Source organism: Diadema setosum, chromosome 18 (genome assembly GCF_964275005.1).
Source record: "Diadema setosum chromosome 18, eeDiaSeto1, whole genome shotgun sequence".
NCBI classification, from domain to species: Eukaryota; Metazoa; Echinodermata; class Echinoidea; order Diadematoida; family Diadematidae; genus Diadema; species Diadema setosum.
Window position 1 is genome coordinate 36942371 of NC_092702.1, and position 19915 is coordinate 36962285.

Consider the following 19915-nt stretch of genomic DNA (forward strand, 5'->3'; position numbering starts at 1 on the left):
ATTATAATTGCCCGCATAGATATAATTTTCTAACTTGGTTACATAAAGTTTGCCGTCACACGCCTGGAAACAATAACAAAAATAATGCACTGCAACGTTCACTGATGTACAATGTATTTATGTTTGGATCACTTATACCTCAACACATCTTTCATAATCATTTGAAATATTTTCATGGTTTATCAATCAAATTGTGAAAGCAGCTGAACTTCAAGCAATTCTATCATTGCAAATATTTGGTAAGCATACAATGATATGTGTTGCAATCCACTGTTTTTGCACTCTGAGGTTCCCTACATCAGAATACTAATTATGATAATAGTACTAATAATAATGACCTTGTCTGCTACACAATAGCTTTTATTCATCAAAGCAATCAGAAATCAGACTGTTATGTGCTGACAGAGATTTGCATTTGTCCATTTTAAAATGGTTTCTTCCACTTTACTATAAATCTTCTTTTCGGTTTTTTTTTAATCTTTTTTTTATTTATTTATTTATTTTTTTTAGTGTGCTTCGATTCACCCGTTTGCTTTTCACCGACTTTTTTGCATGCTTAGCTGTTCTGTTTTGTTTTGCAATGCATTTGTTTCTCTTTTCTTCTAAGGGGGATTTGTCTCATTTCTGGTTTTGGTTAATGCCTGGCAAAGCACTTATGCCATCACCAATGGACTCATCTATGACAAAACTCTGAGTGAAGTTCAGCAGTCAAACTGCAATAGTCTGATTGTAGCTTCATATCTAACACTGCAATTGTGACTCTGCATCACAAAACCCCCAAAAAGTCACAAAAAGTCACCAAACATGGATTTCTGGTTAAAGGGATGGTGTAGTTTTGGTTGAGACCTGGTTTCAGATTTTTTTGTGTGTGTGTGATATAATGAGAAACCTCTTCTGAAATATGAAAGGGCACATAATTCCACGAAGAATTCAATGTTTACTTGATGAAATTGGTTTTGAAATGGCTGAAATATGCAAAATAAAGCGATTCCTAATAAAAGGTGGAACCAACCTTTCATTAGAATCGCTTTTACTTTGTTTTACTTTGTTTTCGGATGTCTCAGCCATTTAAAAATCGATTTTCATCAAATGAACTTTGAATTCCTCTGAGAATGGTATGCTCTGTAGCACTTCATTAGTGGTTTCTTAGTATCTTCCAAAAAGTTAAAAGCTCAATCCTCTTTCTGAAAGAGCAGACTCTAAGATTTAAAATGATGTACAACTCAATTCAGATGGACTCTTCTAACCTATTTGTATATTAGAAAAGCACAACCTCTGCAAAATCATAATCCTTTCCATGTTAGTTCCGACTTCCAGTTGTTTTGATGGTTGTGAAACATTGATGTGTATACTACGTAAAAGATTACAGCCGAAATAATTAATGAAATCATCGTGATGTTCATATTATTTCACACTGTATTTTACAAATGAATAATTTCATTCTTTCAGAATGGTCCGTTATAATGAGGAAGAGATAGTCGTAAAAAGGATCACGAATTCAACCATGTCGTGTACCTTTCAAGGACACATGTACAATATGCGAAGAGATTTTGGGGAGAAAAATACAAAATGCATTTTCAACCCCTGCTGGTGCAAACATCATGGAATACAGCCTAAATAATTAATAATGTAATCATCGCGATCCCGCTGGGCGCACACAGCGTAAAATAAGTTTAATAATGCATGTTACTCTGCTTGCACCCATGTTCAGAAAAAAGTAACACATGTTTTTAATACAATGTGATTTTGTTTATTAAAATTTTATACTGTGTTTCACAAATGATATTTTCATTCTTTCAGAATGGTTCAATACACGAGGAAGAGATACGTGTAGAAAGGATTACGTATTCAACCCTGCCGTGCACTTTTCGAGAAGGCATGCACAACACACGCGAAGAGATTTTTCAGAAGAAAAACAAAGAACGCGTTTTCAACCCCTTCTTTTTTTTTTATTCTTTTGGTATCAACTCACAAATGATTCCTTTTTATCCTTTCTCAATAATAATGATCCATTTACTTGTGTAATAACAACACAAAGACTGCTCATAAGTTTGATTGCTTGGTATATGTGACTCCATGCTTATGTTTTCTTTGTTTTTAGTGCGTACGGTTATAACGAGGAACCGGTTATAACGAGGCAATATTGGCGGTCCCACGGACCTCGTTATAACGGGGTTTCACTGTATATACATTGATTTTGAAAGATTAAATTCATATATATATATATATATATTTACAGCCGTAAAAACTATCATATGTTGCATTCAACCTGTCTTCATCACCCTCGGCAAGCTCCATGCCTTGAGAATCTATATGAAAGAAAAAAGAAATACAAATATGGAAAAACAAATATTGGTTACATACTGAAATTTTATGACACGCCATTCATCCCCTCTGCCTGACATTATACAGAGTGTTAAATATGTGGGCTTACAGTTGAATGAATACACACACGACTGGCACACATATCATTACACAGAACTACTTTTCAGCAATTTCTTATACAGTATATTAGAAACAGTTTAACAGCATCTACGAAAAAAAAACTAAGAAAATCGTCTGGGATGTCATACACAAGAATTAGTGTAGCAGATTCTTGCTGATAACAAAAAAGGTGTGACACAGACTCAAAATGAGAATGTGATTGTGACTTTAAACACTCGTCTGACAGAACGTTATACATTCATGACTTTTTAAAAAGGATTGTAACTTATGTCAGGCAAGCTGGGGGTTCCAAAATAAACAGAAAGATGATTCAATGGGTTATGCAATAAATCAGCTGCATTGCTATGTCAGTGCGTTAATCAACTAATGTAAGCCGTACTGAATTCCCAATTGTGGCTGATATAGACATAAACATTAAATCAACTCCCAACTGGGGTGTATAAATGCACTAATTTCTTCATTTCTCGTATGGAACAGTTCACATATAGAGGTGACATTGTTTGTCCACCAAGTCTACAATAATTGCTAAAATAAGAAAGACCGAATTACCTGTAACTGATATGTCATCAACAGAGGTTGCCCTTTTTCAACTGTTATTCAAGTTGTTTATTTTGTAAAATCTTTATAGTTTTCAAGTTTAAAGAGAAAAGCATACCTGTGTTCTGTCGTAGATAAGATGCTGCTATACAGTTTGTAGTCCAATTGTAGTCTGACTCTGACCTGGGTGAAGTTCAGCTGCAGTTGTCTGTCCCAAGGCTTCGTGAGGTTCAGCTCTCTTCAGGCCTTTGGGTGTGCAAATTTAAGAACAGTTAAATACCATACAAACAGAAACATCGGATGCACAAATGGGATAGTTGGAAAATATTTGAGATGAGTGTACATCTTTATTAAAACAAGCAATAATAACAAAATGTTCATTAATGATTATCAATTTTGTAAGATATATTATGTGAACAACAAGTTGTAATTGCCAGTTTTCAAAGTTTGAATCACTATGTAATGAGCCCCTGTTAGCAAATTGTAAGAGTATGAGGTAATTTTAGTAATGAATGAGAGGGGAAATTAATAACAAGCATTCACTTTATTCAGTTGGCAGCAGAATTATTCACCCCCCTTGCATTATGGACACTATAGCAAAATAAATAACATTACAATTACTAAATCATATACAAGTGGTGAACAGATAGTTTATGACAAATGCCTACCTGATCAATAGTCTTTGATTTGCATATAGTTAGAAACTTTGATCATTCATGCATGAAGAGATAAGGTCCAGTGAGCACATCATGGTCATTTCAGACCTTTCTGTGATCACTGAAGCATGACGTGTTATGGTCTGATGATAACGATTAATTTCTTTTGTTTTTATGGAATTTTAAATAGTATCTTGCCATTCTATGCACAACTCTTAGCATTTCATTGGGTTATATTCATTTTGACATGACTTAAACTTTGAATTATTAATATCACGGCTAAACCTCTGTACAAACTCTATGGTGGCAACTTTCACTAGAAATGAGTTCATTTAGATATTTTTGTACAACGAAAAATGCCAATTGAAATATTAAGAATCCTGCATCAAATTCCATCATATTGTGTCACCTATCAAAACATTGAGTGAACAAACCATATTCAACGAAGCATTTCAGTGATCACTGAAAGGACTGAAAATGACCATAAATGTGCTCATTGGACCATATCTCTTTATACATGAATGATCAAAGTTTGTAACTATATGCAAATCAAAGGCTACTGATCTGTTATTTACTTGTAGCAAACTATCTGATCACCACTTGTATGATTTAGAAATGATCTCAGTTATAATGTAATTCATTATGCCAGAGTGTCCAACATGCAAGAGAGGGGCTGAATAATTTTGCTGCCAACTGTAGATGATCAAGATAACATGATTTCTCAACTTGCTTCAATAGCTAAAAATAATCATTTAACACACCAAATGAAGATGGTGGAATATCCATGACACTGTCACTTGACTTTTCCATTTGCATCTTGCCCCCAGTCCTTAACTCTGAAGTGGATGAAGTTCACATGTTGTCTGGTCCTTGGCTGTTTGGAGTTTATTCAATATACAAGAACAGTTAATATCTTACAAACAAAACAATAGTGCAGGACATGGGACATTAGAAAGTATGTTAGAGATGGTTGCTTTGCCTTTGCTATAACAAGCTATAGCAATCAAATTGAAAAGCCCTACCATTGATTTTGAAAGAATGAATTCACTAGTATCTACTGATCCATAAGCTATAAATAGGACTTTTCACAGTTTAAAATGATTAGCTATGTCGAATATTCTTGTTTCAAACATTGTAAGAGCATAAGGCGGTTTTGATACTAGAAAAGGGAGAGGGTAAATAAACAATCATAGTAGGGCCTACATTATTAAGATAACGTGACTGCTAAAGTTTGTTTCAGGAGCTTGATACATGTAGACATGCAGGTACCCCCCCCCCCCTTCCATGAATTATCTCTTTTCAATTGGATCAGTATGTAATATTCTACAGATAGTGAAATAAAAAATGCAAAAAACAGTTGTTTCTAGAAGGGTCACTATTCACTGGATAACAATGTTTGTTTTCAATTACCAAGATGGACATTACAGCAAACATTGTTTTCAATATTTCCTGTCTAACACTATTCAACTAAAAATCCAGAGACAATTTGATGTCCAAATGTAAATAATGTTGCAATTGTAGTATTTGAAAATATACAGATATGATGTCTGCTAAAATAGTATTATAAGCTAAAATACTTGCATTCTGTTGAAGGTGACCATGCTGGTAGATACATCGTAAGCAGGGCTGCACACTAGCGCCGGTCCGACGGTCAAAGACCGGTAAAAGTCACTGTCGGACCGGTAACTTTTCAGGAAATCCACAAGTTACCGGTCCGACATGACCAGTAAAAAAAAAAAAAAAAAAAAAAAAAAAAAAAGCATTGGTGGGGTCAGTAGAAAGAAAAAGAGCAGCCCCGATCAGGGAGAAACAGAATGCAAGATATCGCACTGTTCAGCAAGTTTTACGCAAGTTTTCGTTTATGTCTACCGGTGCACTTTGTACAGTAAACATACATTAGTTTTGAGCACTAGCAGTCGACCAGTTATTCGCCCTCGCTTGCGCATTTGGCGCTGAGCACGCACTGCCATGCAATGCAATACATGCAGAGCATGTACAGTGTAACTGCTTTTCGTTTGCTTGCGATCGGCGGTCATGCCAGACAAGAAGCATTGATAGAAGCGCACGCATTTCTGCCGGGTCATTTTACTCATGATTTTTTTAACGCAAGATCGATCCGATCGCGGCTTCGCAGCAGCGTGGCAGTTATGTTATAACTAATTTACTTGTGTCGATTTTTAGAAAAAGTAAAAACACATTCGATATTCAGCGATACAGTAAATGGATCTGATTGCGTTCATTTTCATTTTACACAGTCATTTCACAAATGAATATTTTCATTCGCTCAGAATGGTCTCATAATGAAGATAGGCGCAAAAAGGATCACGAAATCGGCTCTTCCGTGTACTTTTTAAGAACGCATGCACAAAATGTGAATAGCTAATACTAGGGAGGGAAAAAAATCATGAAATCATGGCAGTCCCGCTTACATATTTGCGGTAGAAATCGTCCCAAAAAGGATCATCTATTCGACCGGCCGCGTCGTATCTTTCAAAAGCTTATGTACGAAATGCGAAGAGATTATAGAGGACAAAAAAAATAATAAATAAAGGACACATTTTGGTGAGTGCATCATAAAAGATTACAGCCGAATAACAATTCATGAAATCAACGCAATCCCGTTGAAATTTGAGGAAATAATAGGCGCAAAAAGGATCTTGAATTCAGTCCTGCATGCCGTGTTGGTTATCAAAAACGCATGCACAAATGCGACGAGATTATCGGGAGAAAAATACAAAACACATTTTACCCTTCTGGTGCGTGCATCATAAAAAATTACATCTGAAGCAGTTCATGAAATCGCCACAATCCCGCTGATATTTGAGGTAGAAATAGGCGCAAAAAGGATCGTGAATTCGGCCGTGTCGTATACCTTTTAAGAACGCATGTACGAAATGGGAAAAGATTAGAGGGAGAAAAATAAAGGACACATTTTCACCCCTTTTGACGCTTGCATCATATAGATTACAGCCGAATAGTAATTCATGAAAATTTCGCAATCCCGTTGGAATTTGAGTAAACAATAATAGGCGCAAAAAGAATATCGAATTCGACCCTGCATGCAATGTATAATTTTGAAAACGCATGCACAAATGCGAAGAAATTATCGGGTGACAAATAAAGAACGCATTTTCAACCCTTCTGGTGAATGTATCACAAAAGATTTCAGCCGAAATAATTAATGACATATCGCAATCCCGCTGATATTTGATGTAGAAATAGGCGCTAAAAGGATCGTGAATTCGGCCGTGACGTATAGGCATGTACGCAATGCGAAGTGATTATTGGGTGAAAAATACAGGACACATTTTCAAACCCTTTTGGCCCGTGCATCATAAAGATTAGAGCCGAATAATAATTCATAAAATCATCGCAATCCCGTTGAAGTTTGAGGAAACGATAGGCGCAAAAGAATCATGATTTTTGGCCGTGTCGTGTATCTTTTAGGAACGCATTTACGAAATGCGAAGAGTTTATCGGGGAAAAATAAAGGACACATTTTCAACCCCTTTTGGCGCGTGTATCATAAAAGATTGCATCCGAAGTCATACATGAAATCATCGCAATCCCGCTGATATTTCAGGTAGAAATAGACGCAAAAAGGATCGTGAATTCGGCCGTGTCGTATACCTTCAAGAACGCATGTACGGATTGCGAAGAAATTATGGGGAGAAAAATAAAGAACGCATTTTCAACCATTCTAGCTGGTGCGTGCATCACAAAAGATTACATCTGAAGTAATTCATGAAATTGCCACAATTCGGCTGATATTTAATGTAGAAATAGGCGATAAAAGGATCGTGAATTCAGCCGTGTCGTATACGCATGTACGAAATGCGAAGAGATTATTGGGAGAAAAATACAGGACACATTTTCAACCCCTTTTGGCCAGTGCATCATAAAGATTACAGCCGAATAATAATTCATGAAATCATCGCAATCCCGTTGAAGTTTGAGGAAACAATAGGCGCAAAAAGAATCATGATTTTTGGCCGTGTCGTATATCTTTTAATCACGCATTTACGAAATGGGAAGAGTTTATCCGGGAAAAATAAAGGACACATTTTCAACCCATTTTGGCGCGTTATCATAAAAGATTACAGCCGAAGTTATTCATAAAATCATCGCAATCCCGCTGATATTTTAGGTAGAAATAGGCGCAAAAAGGATCGTGAATTCTGCCGTGTCGTATACCTTTCAAGAACGCATGTACGGAATGGGAAGAGATTATGGGGAGAAAAATAAAGAACGCATTTTCAACCATTCTCGCCGGTGCGTGCATCACAAAAAGTTACATCCGAAGTAATTCATGAAATTGCCACAATTCCGCTGATATTTGAGGTAGAAATAGGCGCAAAAAGTATCATGAATTTGGCCATGTGGTGCATCTTTTTAAGAACGCACTTACGAAATTCGAAGAGTTTATCGGGAAAAATAAAGAACACATTTTCACCTTCTTTTGGCGCTTGCATCATAAAAGATTACAGCCGAAGTAATTTATGAAATCGTCACAATCCCGCTGATATTTGAGGTAGAAATAGGCGCAAAAAGTATCATGAATTCGGCCATGTGGTGCATCTTTTTTTTTTAAGAACGCTCTTACGAAATTCGAAGAGTTTATCGGGAAAAATAAAGGACACATTTTCAGCCTCTTTTGGCGCTTGCATCTGAAAATATTACAGCCGAAGTAATTTATGAAATCGTCACAATCCCGCTAATATTTTAGGTGGAAATCGGGGCGCAAAAAGGATTGCGAATTCGGCCCTACATGTCGTGTACCTTTCAAGAACGCATGCACAATGCGAATAGATTATCGGGAGAAAAATAAAGAAAATATCACAGCTAAAATAATTCATTAAATCGTCGCAATCCAACTGACCACCAAGAGCAGGTTACGCAGCAAGTTCGTGCGCCGATGTTTAGAAAAAGTCACAAACGCATTTGATACAATCTGATTTTGTTCATTATCATTTTACACTGTAATTCACAAACAAACATTCTATTTTTTCCTATCTTTTTTTTTCAAATTTCTTGTGCAATAAATAATGCAAGTTTAAAAAAAAAATATTAATCTGTAAAATGTACATGGGTAAGGGGGTACGTCCATAAAAAAACAAGAAAATAAGTTTGCAAATCATTTAATGTTTTTTTAGGTTGTCGTTGTTGACCGGTAAATTTTCTGTTCGGACCGGTAAAAAATGGTAAACCGGGGCATTTACCGGTCCGACAGAGACAGGTTGGACCGGCAGAAAAAATGGGTTAGTGTGCAGCCCTGTCGTAAGTCTCGACGAAGTTCAGTAGCAGTCTAGCTGTGGAGAAGATGGAAGTTCAGCAGTTTGGTTCTGTGTTCAGTGAAGTTCAGCAACTGACTCTGGGCTTTATTAGATGAAGAAGTCTGATTGTAGCAGTCTGACTGATGTTCCATATCTAACATTATAATTAAAAATGTGAATACAAAATAGAAAATGTGTTTTCAAACTGTTGTTTGATTATACAAGATTTTACACACAATATCTAGAATCTGCATGAAATTTGAAATCAGTTCACATGTTTTTGCAGTTTAAATATATAAAGGATCTTATATTATTATTTTTTTGGGGGGATGATTAAAAGACATAATACTAGTATTTGAGTTGTCTCAATTCAACATGTGTAAGCCTATAGTTTAGGGTATTATGACTTCTTGAGGTTCTAGATCTTGTCGCTAGGCATCCATGTTGCAAGGTCTACATCTACCTAAGATCTGGTAGGACCAGCTGTACTGTGGCTTCACATTCGGGTTGATCACAGTTACAGCCTGAGATGCAGCCACAGTCTGACTCTGATCATCAACTGTTGTCATGTCATCATCATCAGTTAAATTGCTAAAAGAAGTTGTGTAAGCGGTATTAGCATCGGAGTATGGACCTATAGAATCTACTAACTGCCTAGATAGATAGCACTATTAAGAAGACCTATTAACTTCCTTACTGATGAGTGATAGGCCTACTTATGTTAATGATAATATGTTTAAGAATACCAAGGCAAAGGGTCTAGTCTGGTTATACTTTTGGTATACACTGGTTAAGTAGTATCTACGTCAGTAGGTGCTACTCAGGATCACTATACCACTGGATTCTAGATCTATAGACATCTGGTAGTATAGCAGTAGAATTCTAGAGGTTCCATGCCAATGAATTTAGGTAAACATCATTCTCTATCTTATTGTGACACATGCATTGCGATTACAGTGCTGTATGCACTTAGAATTGTTGAAGATAGCTTTCAAGTCTGAACCAAGATCTGAACCATGGTTTCCAATTCATATTCTGTGTAGACCTGGATCTACGTACTACTACTAGGCCCTACTATTACTACCGTACTTGATCTAGTTAGTCTAACCACTGTCGGACTCTCCAGATAGTACTACCGGCCCTAACCCCAGGGCACTCCCTGTTAGTTGTACCAGTACACAGTGCTTCGCGTTCGGGCTGGTCGCAGTTATAACCCCTAACCCCTAGTATTTTACAAGTTTTTGTTGTAGACCTATATTAGTAACGTTAGATAGTAACATTAGGACTTGTAAACGTAACAATGACACAGGTAACGTACAGCTGGTTCTCTGTAGTGTAAATGCTAACGCTATAAGTTCACGTTAGGGCCTAAACTAAAAAACATTAGGCTTAGGCTAGGCCCATAATTCTGTTGGACAAAATAACCTGAGATTTTCTAGACTGAAAAAAAAAAAACCCAGATCTTTCCTGTCGATTTGACACAAAACAGAAAATTTGTATCACTTCTGAATACTATCCACACAGCTAGTGACAGTGTAATCATTCAATGTTAGACACGTCTTCAAAAATATAATATTAATAATAAAATGCAGATCAATTCTTTACTTATGAAATTTCCGGTTTCTTCTTCGATCCCTTCACTATTCACGCCTTAAGTTACCTGCAATTCACCCATACATGAACAAATCGGGCAATTGCTCTCATGAAATATCTGCACGCTAAAAATCAACCCACAAACATTTCACTATTACTTGTAGAAGTTGTAGTAGCCCTAGACCCTACCATGCTAACATTAACAAACTACCTAACTCAGCTGGCCATTTGGTCATTCAAACAAACGGCGATGTGCCTACGTGGGACTATTGTGATAACGCTACTACCGTTAAGATTAGATCTACATCTAGCTAGCCCTTGGAGAATTGTAGAAGATTCGAACAAAAATATATCCAAATAATATCACATTATGAATCCACATGCATTACTTTTTAATTGCAGACAGCTTTAAATATACTCACTAATAGAAATATGTACTGGTAGCGGTGTAGAATGCAACTTAGCCTTCAGGATCTTGCCTCCGTCGTAGATCTGTTACCTCTGCGCTGTATACACTGTGTGTATACGTGCTATGTCTAGGTAGCGAGTGCTCACCGCATGTAACACAATAGGGAGAATACGTTAATAATATGCTAATGATATGTTAATTAGTATTACCCTCGAACATGACGATTGAAAAAATTAAAGTCTCTCATAGCTTAGGAGAGACTTCGTGAAATGGTTTTTACTTCTCTGTGAAAGTCTCTCCTAGCTTAAGAGCGGCTTGGCAATTTTAAGATTTATGTGATAGCTTTTATGTGATAGCTTCATGAAACGGACCCCATGAGATTTAAAAAAAAAATGATTGAAGAATTCAGTGAGAATGTCAACATGGGCATCTCATCAAAGAAAAATATTAAAAACCGCCAAATAATAGTTTCGTCACCGCAAATGAAATGGAACAGAGAGCGAAGGCAAGAAACACGTGAAACACAAATGCACGTGTTTTGAATTACACATGTATGAGGTAAGCATACCCGCGAGTAAATAACAAACTTAACTTATGACCGGTCATAAGCGAAATTACATGAAAGGCAAAATAAATGCCTGGTCATGATTGTATACGTTCTCAACCAATCATTCATCACAGGGATCCGCTTCATTATTTGATAACAGGTAATCACATAAGTAGATGCTTTAATGAGCATACTAATCAAGCTATTAACTTCAACATTCAGGATAATGATAGGATAATGAATAACATGTAAGGACAGGTAAAATACCCTCGCCAGATCTCGAATGAAGGAGGCCTTGAAGCTAAGGTCGAGGTTGAAGTCATCATTGTTGAGTATACTATGAAGGCTGCCTTTAGGACTGTACTCAGTGACGTGGTAGAAGATGTCACCACTGGTGGAGGGGAAACATAGCCCCAGGAAACGATTGATGTTGTCCTGGACCAGCCATCGCATCTGATTAGGGTCAAAGTTTACAATACAACAAGGGATTACATTCCACGTCATTCAGTATATATCTCCATCAAATCTGATGTAATAGCAAGATAGGAGTGTATTGTATAATAAAGAAACAATTGTAGGTACTGGAATCATTGTATCACATTGTTACTGGCCACATGTAATTCTATTCTTTGTTGTGTGAAAATTATTTGCTTCAGAACGGTCTCATATTCAAGTAATGTGCAGATTAATGCCCGTCACTGACCAGGCACGCTAACCTGGAAACATTAAACTGCACATTACTTGAACATGAGACCGTTCTGAAGCAAATAATTTTCACACTACAATAGATATATAATGTACTCTTAAATGAATCCCACAAGGATTGGAACAATCATCCTCCAGCATTCCCACCGATTCCCACTGATCAGTTACTAGCCATTCCCTTTAACATTGGATTAAGCAAACAATAATCAAGAAATAAAATTATAACAACTTGAAATTTCATGACCAAAGTCTCTGAAGTTATGATTGATACTCCTCCAAATACTACTCCATATTTTTGATGGGTTTTAGGAGGAAACTTGGGTAGGATGTGCTAAGATACTCCAAAGTCAATAAGACTTAATAGCGCATGACCCATTTTAGATTCAGTCACTTAAGAGTAAAAAAGTATAGGAAAACTTGTTTCACAGACAGTTTGATTTTGTCAAGTGAAACATGAAAATAATAAAATAATTTTATATATAAATTCATTAAAAATGAAGGCGAAATATATAGCCTTTAACACGATACTACAATAAAAACAAATTTCACCATGATAACCTCCGGAAACGAGATTATGTTTTGACCGCGTTGGTCTATCTATTTGTCTGTTTGTTTGTTTCTTTGCAAAATAACTCAAAAAGTTCACAAACGGATTTGGATAGAAATTTTCAGGAAAGTCAAAAGTGACACTAGGAACTGATGATCAAATTTTAGAAGTTATATGGATCACCTTTCGGATTTTCTTTAATTCTTTGAAGGATTTCAGTTTGTGTGATTTTAACATGTGTGATTGTGTTCGGCGGAAGTCTGCGCTCTCCGAATGCTTATCTGGTTAAACAGTAGCATATAACCCTGGGTGGGGGCATCCTTTTTCTATTCAGTGAAAAACTCGACCATATTGCATCGCACTTTAAACGGACCTCCTTCAGTTCTCTCTTCATAGCCTTGTTGAGATTGAAGTTCTGAACTTTGACCTTTCGCAGCACCACAGTCTGAGAGTTGAATGTGGCGAAGGTGTGATTCTGCGCAGTCTTGCTGCCGTCGGCATTCTTTGTGGTTGAAATGTTGGAGAGCAGCGAAGGCTTGCTGAGGGCGTTCGAGAGATTTTGAAGGCGGTAATTGGAAGGGAAGACCTGAAATTCGAAGAAGGATAAATCAGGAGGCAGTTGTGTTTTTGAATCCGGCATCAGAAGAAAGCCACTGTACTACCGTGAGTGTTACTTATCTCACAATAAGCATTGAGAGTGTACGTGTTCGTCAACGTGTCAAAAATATAATTTCATGAAAACTGAAAAGAACTAAGCAGTGCAGATTCATTCTTCATATCGGAAAAATACCGGGGTTACGAGACCAAGCATATTACATTTGTGTACTGCGTATTAAAATCATAACGTCTGCTTATTGTTCAAACAAAGAAAAACTTTTGCAGGTATAACAATGATCTCATTCCCATTCAATAGGTCTAGTTGCTTATTTCATCCCCTCTTCCTTTTTCTCCATATCTTTCTCATTCTCTCTCTCTCTCTCTCTCTTTCTCTCCATCTCAGTATGCGCTCTTCCCCATCCCCCTTCAAACAGCGCTGACCTCACCGATACCAAGGCCTACTAGAATCGATACATAACATGTCATATACATTATTATTATGAGCATGTATACATAACTCAAATTCAAATATCGGGACATATTATGTGAAAAATGTGTGGTATCAACACTCATGAAAAGCATATAAAATGTTAAATATTCTCTTTCCATGAAAATATCTTTTTAAACCAGACATGTACTCGAGACGCATTATACTTTATATACTACATAGTAAACAGTTCATGTTAAGTGATCTTCGCACTGATGTTGTTGGTTTGTTGTTGTTGTTTTCGTTTTCCTTTAATGTAAGAGACTAACATATGTGCATATTTCGGATGTTGCACCGAAAATATGACTTTTTGTTATTTCAGAAAAGTATTGAACGAACAGACATAAAACAAATATACTCCGACGCACGAAAGAAATAGATTATGTACAAATATGAATAAGACAATATTCGTTAGGACGTTTGAGGCATGTTTGCTCTTATTTCAGAAGTGTTCAACTTTTCTATAAAAAACAACTTTACTCAAGTTGCATTTGACTGACTTTGCAAAGCACCTTTCACTGACTTGAAAACTAATGGGATATATCAGTTAGACCTAAACTCTCAGAAAACATGTTAAGGGTACCGACGGGCACTAAAGCGTCAAATTAGAACGTCTCCGTGGTTGACTGAAAGTCGTCATGGTGTGTATCCCATGACGCAATTAGTGGAAGTGGTTACAGAGATGGTAAAAATCCCTCCCTGGTGGGTCCAGTGGATGGAAAGGATCCATCTCTAGCTTTAGAAGGATAAAACAAGCCACGTGTGTCCAAATGGCCGATGCGCTCAAAAATCCGCACTGGTTTATTTGCATGTGCATTTCCAGTGAAACACATCAATCTCTCTCTTTTACCTTTTTCTCTCTCCCTCTCTCTCTCTCTCTCTTCCTTTCTTTTTGCTCTTCGACACCAACAAACATCATTCAATAAACACACAAACACAAACACAAATACACTCTTTGAGGTACTCCTTAACACTATCCCAACTGTGTCTTTTGCCTCTTCTCTCCTTTCAAAAAAAAATCATTTTTATCTCTCCTACACAGCTACCATCAATCCTATTTCAGTCCGTTCTCTTTCACTGTTTTCTTTACGGACGTTGATCTTACATAAGGTAGTTTTTCTCCCAAGAGGAGGCATTCTGTTTTTGTCTTCCTAAGATGTGAACGTCGCGATCTTCTCATGCTTCATGGTCCGTTTGTTCTTGACTCCTTTGTTGTTGTTTTTGGACGATTTCGTGCACGCCGATCGATTTCACAAAACGTGTGTCGGCACGTGCCCTAGATGGTTGTCTGCTCTCTCATACCTAACTCAGTCACTCTTCTTCCTAGCCATACTTGGACCTCCTTCTTCGTAATGAAATGGTAGATGATTCGGTGTATGGCTTTTGATTCTCCTTCTCCTCCTCCTCCTTCTTCTTCTTCTTCTTCTTCTTCTTCATATTCGTATTCTTCTTCTCTTTGTTCTTTTTTCATGTTCTCATTCTCTACCTCTTCTATCTTTTCTTTCATTATTATCACCACCTCTTCCTGTTCGTTTCTTTGATTTAATCTCTGTTCTTTAAGTTCTTTATTTTCTTCAAATTACGAGAATATGTAGATAAGTTCAATTTAAGTTCATCTAAAAATGTCTTATTAGGAGATTTACTTGTCAAATTCACGGAAAGTACACCGAAACTGTACTCTCCGCGTAAAAGTAACAAGTAAGTCCAGTCGAACAGATTTGATTACGTGTTGCCATCGTACTACCTGGATGAATCAAAATCTATTTGGATATATGTCATCTCGAGTATAATATGTTCGTTATTCCCCTCCCTCACTGAACAGGTTCTTCGCCTCATCGAAGCTGTAGCTTACGGTCCAAGTTTGAGCAGAAAGAGAGAAAGAGAAATGGGGGAGAGAGTGTCTTCCGATTCAATGAATCGAATAATTCATCGAGCGAAATGTCGGTTGCGTTTTGAGCATAAAGGAGATAGATTGTCCCATTCGTTTCGAAGTGTTTATAAAACAGCATTTGTGTGTGTTTGTGTGTATGTGGGTGTGTGTGGGGGGGGGGCGTATATGTGTGTGTTTATGTGTGGGTGTGCGTTTCGAAGTCAAGGTGTTCTGTGAGGGTGATAGGCAATCACATAATATGGTCAGCTAACACGCTTTGCTTGCAAAGTCAATTCTATGGATGACCAGTCAATACACGACACTCTTCAGTAATCGCTAGAATGCGACAAACTTGTAAACGAATAAATCTCGGGTGATAGCAGTAGTATAGGCCAGTTATTTAAAATGTCGCATTATTGAGAAGAAGATGTACGTACCATATAGGACTGATGAGGTAAGATGACAAAAAAAGATGTAAATTGGGAAACTTTTTGGATCCTAGAAAGAGCATTTTTCAATGACGTATGACCTGCGGCGATTGGACGATGACGTGTTACATCGGAGTGTAATCCTTATTCTAATCATCAGGTTCATTAAGGCTCGGGTATGAAAGGTCCTCTCCTTTGGGGAAGGGTGTAAGGTTTGAGGGACACTAAACAGCTGAGAGTGACGATTGGGTAAGTGATAAGGAGAGTTAACACTAGAGCTCAATGCCACCTCTCAACCTAAACTTTCCTTTTGAAATTAACTCAATTGTCTTGAAGCAAAGCTATTATCACTGGACAATACTAGTAACAAGCATTTCAGACAAAATGGTGGTTGAGACAGGAATTTTTGTTACAAAATTGTCTGATTTATGACATCCTCAACAAATAACAAATGATAAAACAACATGATTGTTCAACCTGAAAAGAAAAATACTGGAGCTGGAGCTTAAGGGAATAACGACTGGTATTATACACATGCAAATTAATAACCCGTGTTCAGAGGTGGCACCTCACTACCCCCCCCCCCCCATACACACACACACACACCCACACCCACACACACACACACAAACACACACATACCCGCACACACATTATCATCCATAAAGAAAGAGTCCAAGGAATTGAGTAAAATCGATTTATATTTATATTGTTCATCTATTGTGTACTACTTCTTTGTGTACTACATTCATGAGCCATAAAAATGTAACAAAATATGTAATCGGGTACTGTGCATAAAATGCGGCAATGACAACTGATAATCATAATTATACAAGTGATCCAATCTCTGCGAAATGGTCAAACTTCAAACGATCGAAAAGAAAAGTTAAAAAAAAAAAGACGAAAAGAAGTGAGATGAAGAAAGAAATATAAATTTGTACTTACCCCGCCACTCTCCCGAATAGGGATAAAGGTAATATCGGCACGATTTATCATCCAATCAGAGCCTTTCACGAACTTTTTGTATTTAATCCTGAAAAGACAAGGATATGAAAACTGATAATGTACTAAATTCTGTAATTCAGCCATCTCCTTGGCTGCAAATGATTTTTTGACAAACCATTACCATTACCATTACGTCCATAAACACAATACATGTCAAGTGTATTAGGGTAAATGAGAGACTAGACTTCTCTGTCCTCATACATCAGTTCTTCATCAAATCCTTACTGAACGCACGGTGCTACGAAAACATTCTAAATTTTACTAAATTTGTTCTTCTACTGATGCCTTTAATTCTTTTCAAAATAATAATTTCATTTGTCTTACATATTTATCTGTGTAACTCATGTTATAGGCACCAACACTTTGTGTTATTTGTTGTTTTCTGGAGAAATAAGAATGCAAACATACCGTCAGACATATCAGAGTGATAAATGTTAAATGACGTCGAGCTCACCTTGCGACTGGAATTATGATGCATATCCCAAGAGTCAAGACTACGGCGAGCACTATTGCAGCGATAATTCCTCGATCTGTGAAATGAATTAATGAAACACGTCAGTCATAAACGTTTAGTAGTGCAAGATTATCAGTTAATACAAAGTGTGGATTGTAACTTTATGCGTTGTCAGTTGATTTCAATTTTTCTGCGACAGCATAACCAGAAGCAAATAATGCTCTCATTTTCGTATCATTTCCTCTTGTGAAAATTCTGATCAAATAAGAATTAAGAATAGATTCTGAAAAAGTATTAGCAAAGAAAGAGTTGTGGCTTTAAGATATTCTCCTTTTTTGTAAGTTCAAAATAAAGAAACAGATCTGTTTGTTACTGTTATCTGTGACTATTCAAAGATACCAATACAATTTCCACATTCTGCCTCGAGAGGTGTTGTGATATTCATTGCCTTAAAAAAAAGGGATACATATATATCAGGTTTTACAAAAATGATAATGACCTGTTGACTAAAAGAACATAAGACAAACAAGCTTTTCATAACAGTTTCAAACCATTCGCATTTTCCCATCGCGTATTGATTGTGGGTAGCGTTGCCAGACGGCAGGTAATTATTGTATTGTGCATGTCACCCGAGTATGAGATACGTCCTCCCTCTCTAGCTATGTCAAGAGAACACTGGTTTTATTTAACGTGACGAGCCTTAAACAACGTGAAACGACTCAATAAAAATCAAGGGCGCCATTCACGTGTTTGCTCGTGTGTGCTCACAATCTTTTGCCACGATCTCGGATTTTGTTATTGAAGGTCAGAGTGGATCTCCGCCATTAGCATTTGAACAACAAATACAGACATGGCTCGGATCGAAGACAATTGTCAACTTGCGGCTAGATTGAGAGCCAACATCCATTCCGTCATTCGAACAATGAATTCTGTGCTGAGATGAAGACGTTTTTAAAGATACATAAACAACAAAGGCGATAGTCATTGGCCATTTCATTTCGTGCTTCCAGCATGACCGTTAGAGTCGTGAACAAGAATTTACAGTGAGCTATAGATCAAAGTTTTACTCAGTCTAATACAGTGACATGATTGCTGTATGAAACAAGACAGTAATGTATCTTACATGAGTAAGCCATGCTGAGATAAGTAACAGGAGGCTAAAATACCGACATAAAAATCTTCATGATCGATCTGACAAATTTCCTACGTGACTTCTCCTCAATGTTAACTTTATAAGTAATGACAAAGCAAACACGACGGTATCGCTTACTTACCAAAGCAGAATTCTCCTTCGAAGCCACACTTTGGTGTGTCCGGAGGTTTACTATCACCTGGCCAATCGATGTTGGTATGTAATCGAGCTTCGAAGGATGTGCCATAGATGTAACCGACTTCAGAAAATTCCGTATCGTTCTTATGGAAAAGATTGAACAAAGTCAATGAAAATGTCATGATTTTGTCTTGAATAGCACGTTCTCGCTTTGAAAGCTAAAGCAGTTTTAATGTTAATAGATACTTTCAAATCGTCACCTCCCTTCCCATACCACAATCATAATCAGCGCCAAGAAAATAATTCACTAAATCATAAGATGTGTGGTGTCCTTCCTATACTTCGGACTTGAAGTAAACGTAATTAATTCAGTCACTTGAGTTTGAATTAATATCTTTGCCATTTAGTCTTTATATACCATCCACTATCGTCAAAAAATGTGTCAAACCAGGGAGGTGAAAGAGACACCTCCCTGGTCAAACAAGGCAATACTGAAAATCTATATGGATTAAATCATCATCATTCATTCAAATAGCAAATCCCCGAAACTGGCGAATGGGCGTTGGGCAATATGAACAAACCCTGTCCAATGAGCATAATTACGAGAAGCATAAACATCTATCCGATATTCAATGATTGCTATCATTGTTCATGGGACTATTTCTTCAATTGGGATTTCTACGTTTAATTTTATGCAAAAGATACGAAGAATAAATGACAGAATTAGAACAATCCATGCAATGCCATGCTACAGTGTAGCAGGCAATCAATTTAACAAATGATAAGGCATCTTATTCATGAACCAAAAAGATACGTCCTGGTGACAAGATTGAAATGTCATTATTCAAATATTCTGCTTTCGTAACCAGTTCTGTTTTCTTTGATTATGTGTACTCCTTGATCATTATCTATGATGCATGCAATGTTTACTAATAACGAAGGAATGGGAGTGTGTCCGAATATTTTCAGTTAGATTGAACTTGATAGCATTGTATTGTTTGGGAAATATTTCTGTTTTAATAAGCAAGATATATATATATATATATATATATATATATATATATATATATATATATATATATATATCATGTA

General features: G+C 36.8%; 1 protein-coding gene and 1 long non-coding RNA gene across 2 annotated transcripts in view; both read right to left on the minus strand.

Moving 5' to 3' along the window:
* LOC140241490 (atrial natriuretic peptide receptor 1-like) overlaps positions 1-19915 on the minus strand; it is a 98010-nt gene that overhangs the window by 12259 nt on the left and 65836 nt on the right. The window contains exons 6-10 of the mRNA XM_072321219.1: positions 18828-18966; positions 17554-17629; positions 17040-17127; positions 13086-13298; positions 11728-11913 (exon numbers count right to left, since the gene is read on the minus strand). Of these exons, the coding sequence (XP_072177320.1) occupies positions 11728-11913; positions 13086-13298; positions 17040-17127; positions 17554-17629; positions 18828-18966 (702 nt within the window). The remainder of the gene's footprint in view (positions 1-11727; positions 11914-13085; positions 13299-17039; positions 17128-17553; positions 17630-18827; positions 18967-19915) is intronic.
* On the minus strand, positions 1859-4502 carry LOC140241564 (uncharacterized). Its single transcript, XR_011902087.1, has 3 exons — positions 4400-4502; positions 3101-3228; positions 1859-2309 (listed from the first exon to the last, which is right to left on the minus strand). It is a non-coding gene; the product is annotated as an uncharacterized lncRNA (long non-coding RNA).